This window comes from Fulmarus glacialis, unplaced genomic scaffold, assembly GCF_000690835.1.
Source record: "Fulmarus glacialis isolate BGI_N327 unplaced genomic scaffold, ASM69083v1 scaffold36020, whole genome shotgun sequence".
Taxonomy (NCBI): domain Eukaryota; kingdom Metazoa; phylum Chordata; class Aves; order Procellariiformes; family Procellariidae; genus Fulmarus; species Fulmarus glacialis.
This window is the reverse complement of record NW_009187763.1, coordinates 5-7,765: the sequence shown is the minus strand read 5'-3', so window position 1 is coordinate 7,765 and position 7,761 is coordinate 5. Positions and strand designations below refer to the sequence as shown.

At 37.9% G+C, this 7,761-nt stretch overlaps 1 protein-coding gene across 1 annotated transcript; it reads right to left on the bottom strand.

Moving 5' to 3' along the window:
- Positions 1–2,402: 2,402 nt before the first annotated feature.
- Positions 2,403–7,276, bottom strand: ORAOV1 (oral cancer overexpressed 1; the record flags this gene model as incomplete). The annotated part of the gene is made up of 4 exons (XM_009576229.1): positions 2,403–2,538; positions 2,896–3,013; positions 4,010–4,080; positions 7,171–7,276. Coding segments are annotated over 4 exons (364 nt in total), but the record flags the coding sequence as incomplete, so codon positions are not given.
- Positions 7,277–7,761: the final 485 nt, after the last annotated feature.

The window sequence follows — 7,761 nt, the reverse complement described above, 5'->3', positions numbered from 1 at the left end:
TAATTTATTCTAATATTAATTTGTTACAAATAAATAAAATTAAAGCAATACCAGAAAATTAGCCACCAAACCAATTTTCAAAATAACAGTCATTGACCACTTGATCGGCAAAGATCCCTTCTCTCCTTAGTCGAACAAAAATAATTCTGTTTTCAATACAATCTCTAGAGTAGCACTTTGCATATAACTTACGTATCATACATTTCTATTAATCAAATCCTTCAGATACTTTGAGCTCTCACATGCCTTCCCTTGCTTTTACATACATTTTTGTAAACCAAGTACAAAAATTCCAAAAAAATCCGCATTTTAAAACATGAATACTTAGACCTCCTACGTTTACTTCTCTTTGTACTATCGTTCAGAACAACAAAACTGCCTTTTTTAGACCAAGATCCAGGAGGAGTTTATTTAAAGCATAATTCATTGATTTCAACAAAAAATATTTTGAATCAAAGTTAATCACAGATTAATATCTAGTACCTTTCATTAATTTGAAGTAAACAGGTAAATTATTTTGATTTGCGAAAATAAACTGGTTTGTGGATGCAGGGACAACTCTTTCAAATGTGGATTTCTCTGAAGATATTACAAAGTCAAATTAGCTTTCTTTTCTCTAGTATGTGATCTTTTTGTTTTGTGCCTATCTATTTACTGAGATTACAGGGTATGCTATTTTATTTTGCTTCTATTTTCAGGTACTTGCAGTCTGGTGCTTGTTCTGGTTCCCAGTGGTTTAGCTGCATAACAATTAAAAGCTAACTGTACTCAAACTGCCCTAAATGAAGAGACCACCAATGCTGTCATGTCCTTTCCAAGGCCTCACATGAGGAAACAAGCTACAAATGAATCCTACCTCGATATTACTTTGTTTCAAAGACATTCACCACGTAATTAGAAGAGCTGTATCATGCGTACATACGTTCTGTACTCTCTATTTTAACAACTTCTATCTAAATAAGCATTTGTGAAGTCTTACAATCTATTTCTTACACAATACAACGCCCTCCTCCACTAGATGGCCCTGACACTCACTGTGTGTATCGAAGCTGTTTGAACACTTACACACGTAAAACAATTAAACAAGCAAAAAAAGTACACCAGCAACCAGTTATTAAGAAAAGCTTCTGACGTTGGCATACTTGCATACTCAGGAAACAGACAAAAAGTAAAAGATTATTTTGAAGTAAATTGATACACACGCACATCACCCCCTCCATACAGTCAGCAAAATTTTTTTATCTTCAGAGTCTAAAATCCAAAAATTTTAGCAGAATGCATGTCCTTCATATCCCAGATGTGAATACATAGTGAACGTTTTAAAAATTCAAGTTGCTTATTTTCTTGTGTAATAAAAAGCTGTACAAATAAAACAGAATTGAGGCCTAGATGGCACAAAGTAGTGCTGTTCAAGGATACGGCCATATTAAAACATTTCCTTCACCTGAGACAGTTTACCCTGCATACAGCTTCCAATACACACGGTACTCAAATCTGCCTTTATGAAGCTACACTATGCCATGTAGACTTAGCCAGACATGCATACGTTACAACTGATGAAAGTATATATTCATTATATAACTGCATTGCAAATGGTATGCAAAGACATCTAGCAACCCAACCCAAAACATTTTTCAGGTAAAATAATTGACTGTATTTCTCTCAAACTAACATAGTTGAATAAATTTAGCTGACAGCATCCATTTTTTTGAACGACCCTAAAGAGTGTATTTTCAAGACTGCAAAATAAAAAGCTATTCCTTGATAAAAGGTACATACTAGTATCAGTATCACAACTCCTCTGGTAGTCGCGTTTCTCTTATTGATCACTTAAATTGCTAGCTTTTTGGGGGGGGGGTTGGTGGGGTTTTTCCCCCCCACACTGCATCAGTCTGCAGAACTCATGGAAAGTGCAAATTTCATGTTCTGAGTTATGAGCAGGTATCTTAAACTTTCTCCTTTGCATTCTGACTTCATTTGTCATTCTACCCTTTACACACAAAAATGTTTCCTACTGCAAAGTCTGCAGGCAATTGATTATATTTTACTTCACCTACAATATTTACACATCGTGTAAACTGAATGATCTGCATACACAGATTTTTAATTAACATACACCCTTTAAATAAGGAAACTTTGCAAATGCATATGTTTTCCTTTTGAGGAATTAATCTATCGGTGCAAGGCTAGTAAGGAATTAAAGTGATTATTTCTGTTTAACATTTCAGGTTTACACACTGGTGTTTCAGCGATCCTAAATAAAACCTGGAGATAATAAATGTTAATTGACATATGAGAAGTTCAATGCAACCATTGCAAGTTCAATGGTTTTCCCTTTCTCCTTTAATATTTAGCACCTCTTCACTATTTTGATTTTGTTTAAAATAAGAGTAGATAAACACTTTTCCAGTTATCTGTTCTCTTAATGTTTCTTCTTTGGTCATCCATGTTTATCTTCATCTGTTATATTCAAAATGTTAGTGAAGATCTTTCAGTACCGATTCTAAAATCAGACTGAATATTTAGCATTGAACAAACCTAAAAAAGAATACACGAAAGTGTTTCAAAGCATCTATTTTCCAAGAAGAATGTTCAACAAAACTCCCAATTCCTCCATTTCTCTTCTTCTGATCCCACTTGTAATTAATTGTCAAGTAATATTTTCAATTTTCATTTAAAGAATATTTTTCTTTTATTTTGCATTTGCTATCGGTTGGGGAATTTTCAACTAACATGTATTTTCACTTAATTCACTTCAAGTATTTTTACTAGGATTGCAAAAGAAGAACAATAATTGCTCTGCACAAATACTGTGTTTCTGAGCAGGTTTAGAGACTAAATATTTCCAGAAATTAATACCATTTTGTGCTAAAATAACAACTTAATCCTACAAACCTGTTTAAATTTTCCTCTGATTTTTCCCAGATCTTCTTGTAGCTTATCGTAAGTGGGGTCTTCATATGGGAATTTCTGAATCATCCCTATTAATGAATCCAAAGCCCTTATCTTTTTGCTAGGAGGTGGGGGAAAAAAAAAAATAAAATCAAACCAGAAAAACCAATGAGCCTACTGCAGAAGTTTTTTCAATCCGTCAATATGAAAATTATACTAATACTTTATATAACAATTTAGAGTATAGAACCCCGCCCTCCATCCTTCTTTAACTCAACTTCTCCCATTTAGCTCACTGAGAGGGTGTATTTGATACATATTTAAGCCATAATCAGAAATTAAGCTGTAGCACAACTGACAAAGTTAAGGCTTCCCTTTTAACTTACCCCCCAAAAGTTGAGAAATATTCAAGAATCTTCAGAAATACTGATTAGATGACTGAGCTAAATAAAGAAATGCAATAAAAACAGCTTACCAGACCACTATCAAAATGGCTGACAGTATGGTGGCAATTCTGTCAGATAAATTAATCAAAACTGGACAAAAGAAATTATGGAGAAAAAAATGAAAGTCATAGAAAAATGTAAGTTGGAAGGGACAGCTGGCAGTCATCTAGTCCACCTTCTGCAGAAGCTGGACTAACTTCAAAGCTAGATAAGGTTGCTCAGGGCCATCTCCAACCAGATTTTGAAAATCTACAAAGACGGAGCTTCCAGAGTCTCTCTGGACAACTTGTCCCAGCGCTTAGCTGCTTGCACTGGAAAGGACTTTCTCTTTATGCCCCATTAGAACCCAACTTGTTTCAAATTGTGGAAGTTGCCTATTGTCCTTTCACTGTGCTCTTCTGCAAGGAACGTGTCTCCACCTCATCTAGAACTTCTCCTTATGTGGTACAGCTAGGTATCTCCCTTGTCTTCTCTTCTCCAGGCTGAAGAAACCAAGTTCCCTTATCCTCTTTTCAGTATCACACAGTCCAGCATATGATACCACCCTAGTGGCCCTCTGCTCACCTTTCTTCTGCTTTTCAGTATTTCTTCTGTATTAGGGAGGAGGCAAAACTGGACACCATAATTTGAAACGGTATTAAAGGAACAGTAATTTTTTTTTTTAACTTTACCTGTTCTTTTCATCCGTGCATTTCTGGAGCAGACACTGCCACGTCAGTGCAAACCCAAGGTAGCAGCCAATCTGCGAATTTATCAGAATGTCATGAGAGAAAAAAAAAATACATGTAGTATATATAGTCAAACGAAAATAAAGCACTACATTGTATCCCATTCTTCAGAAAACTGTCCTGGTTTTGGCTGGGATAGAGTTAATTTTCTTCCTAGTAGCTGCTATAGTGCTGTGGTTTAGATTTAGTATGAGAAGAATGTTGATAACACACTGATGTTTTAGTTGTTGCTAAATAGAGCTTACACTAGTCAAGGATTTTTCAGTTTCTCATGCCCTGCCAGTGAGAAGCTGGGAGGGGGCACAGCCAGGACAGCTGACCCAAACTGGCCAAAGGGATACTCCATACCATATGATGTCATGCTTAGTATATAAACTGGGGGAGCTGGCTGGGGGGTGGCGACTGCTGCTCGGGAACTGGCTGGGCATCGATTGGCAGGTGGTGAGTAACTGCACTGTGCATCTCTTATTTTGTATATTCTTTTATCATTATTATTATTATTTTCCCTTCCTTTTCTGTCCTATTAAACTGTCTTTATCTCAACCCAGGAATTTTACTTTTTTTTTTCTGATTCTCTCCCCCATCCCACTGGCTGTGTGGTGTTTAGCTGCCTGCCGAGTTAAACCACAACAGAAACAAATCACTGGATATAAAAATATGTTTCTACACCAGAAAGTTCAGTAAATTAGGGTAGGATAAATGAGGGCTTCTGTGTTACACAGTACAAGAGTCAGAAAACTTCTTGTAAGAATCTGTTTAGCATCAGAGCACAAAATATTTAAAATGCAGCATAAAAAGCAATTCTGCAAAACACTAGCCATACTTTATATGCTTTGAACCCTCAAATTTATTAAAGTATGGTAGTAGGGAGACAGTTAGAAAACAACCTATTTAAGATGTTTTGGTAAGTATTCGTTTTTGCAGCACTGTCAGTTTAAGCAGCCCACGCACAACCCTACAAAAAGGTGTACCAGCTGGACTGAGGGAGCTACCGAGTCAACCAAAGAGGAAACCACACTTTTTTCTAAGTTAATACACAAACAATTTTACCAGCCTAACTCAAGAGGGTACATGGAATCAGAAAGAAGCATGAGGAGCTGACTATGCTAACCTTGCTGCCAGAACTTTTCACTACAACTTTGGACACCAAATGAAATAGGAATATAGATAAGTTCTTCAATGCACCAACTGGATAAGTCGGCTGGAGTCCCTTTCAAAAGTGACTTAGCACTCACAGAAAAGCAACGCAAACACCTGCAACAAAAGTTAGCTGACTTTGAGAAATTAAGTCCAAAATTACAGCCTAATCCTACTTCGGTCCATATGTGTGCATGGGCGTACACCTGCCATTTAAACTTACAAAACATTGTTGGACTTGTAAGCTTCTGTGGCCTGCAAACCACTTCAGAGTAGAGTGGGAGTGTTTGGCAGTTCCAGTCTTCCGCTAGTTATGTTTGTTCAAGTACACAGTGGAGGTTCTTTTTAAGCCCCAAACATGGGTTTGAGACTTAACATCCCATTAATACGCTCAACCATATTTGAAGTGAGGCTTCCAGTTAATTTTTTGTTGACAGCAATTTAATTTGCACACCCCAAAACTGCTTAGAGACCCAAGGTAAATGGAGACAACTGACAGATACAGCAGTTACCACTGTTGTAAACACAAGCTACCATGGTAAAACACACCTGGCCCCTGGACACCTAGCCGCAGACTTCTCAGCTTAATTAGCACTGTTCTACCACAAGGTTGCAGTGCCAATCTTCTGCCTGAGCCCAAGCAGATACTGTGTCTAAGCCTGCCTGAGGGACGTGCCCAAACCCAGACACACTTTAATTATAATGTCTTACTTTAATTCTCTATCAAGCAAGGCCAGTATCAAATCAGCATCATAATTTTGCCCAAGACACAAAATAGGCTGACAGGTCTAAGATTACCTAAGTCACGCTTCCTCTCATTTAACGTAACTCGCTGTCTACAATCCTACTGTCCTTTGCAGCTTCCCCAATATAAACAGATTAGAGCACTTCTCTGTTATGGTCTGTCTAGGACCATTTTGTATAAAACTATCCAGCTTTGGAAGCTGCTATTTAACATCCTCATCTTGGAACTACATAGTTGTAGCGTAAGTAGGAAAATATTTCATCGCTGTACATCTCTGTATCACACCCAAATGCAAACCAAAATTTTACGATAACCATCCTTTCAGAATTTGACAGTTTACCTTTCCTACTTCAAAATGGATTAATACCATTGCTACTGTTCTTTCTGTAGGTAATTAACTTTCCGAAACCTGAAAATATCAAAAGGGCAAATTGCCAAATTACCCAAAGAGCTTCAATAGATCGAATAGATTTAGATTTATGGTGCCATACTTGAAACAAGGCCTGCCATGAATCCTGTAGCACAGCTTCCCATCAAAGCTGAAAAAACCCAGTTCAGGTCCAAAAATACTATAACTACATTGTACAGCACTGAACACACTCCGTGTTATGATAAATTTGAGCTGGACATATGAGACAAGTTAAGGTGCTTCGCCACCACTCTCCAGTCCTTTCATTTCTAGGAAGACTTATTGATTCAGGTATGCCACTGTGTGAGTGTGCCAACATACAGAACTGACTCCATGTACTAAAGAACAACAAACTCTCCCAGTATTAGAAATAACAGAGTGCAACAGAGACACCCAGAATTGCCCCTTTACGGTTCTCTAACCAAGAGGTCTCAATGTTTCATGTTTTTGCCTAATCTGAGCCACAAGAGATGGTACAGGGGGGCCTTATCCACAATTTTGGGTTACAGTCCATCATCTTTTTTTCCTGATGTTTGATTTTATTTGCCTCTTCTTATCCTCCCTTTCAGAAAAAAAAGTAACCAAAATCTCATCGAGCAAATAAACTCAGAAAACACCAAACCACCTATTTAACTGTTCAAATCAAAATACGACCTTTAAACTAGTTTTATGGGCCCTCCTGGATACATGAAAAGCACTATAACATAGCAGGCCTCAGACTACCAATATATCAGGCTTTGCCCAACAGTTTCTGTACCACAATAATTTTCTAATGACAAAACCATTGCGATTCTGAAGTATTTTCCCATTTACCTCAGACCCAATCTTGGCACCATGGAGGGATCCGTACCTCCTTCCCTCAACAACTCCAACGTGACTGCCTTCAGCATACCCCTCCTGATACCCCTCACCGTGAAACCTGTAAAGACAGAAGAATAATTTTTTAGCACCTATTTTTCATTTTAATTTCATATCAAACCCATGCTGCACACAAGCAACTCACAAGAACAAAAACATGCTGTATCATCTCAGAAACGCAACTGATCATATTTAAAAATATCACGTAACTTTGATTTAAATTAAGATGCAATTATGAACACTGTGACTTCTTCAAACAAGTTCATAACAATTTGCCAAGATTGCGCACTCTGCAATCCAGCTCAGTACTTTCACCAGAATAACACACCTAACTACAAGCTCACAACTCTGGGTTAAGTTTCCACGCGGTGGAAGAGCCAAGATAGAGCAGGTCGGTCGGTCAGCAAGAGCAAAGTGGAGAATTTCCCCCGCCCTTCTCCTTCCTCGCCCCTTCCCCGGACTCATTACCCGCCCTTCGCCCCTCACTTTTTCCTTCTCAGCTCTTACTGCCGGCTGTGGAAGCCCAGGCCCAGGCCCAGGCCCAGG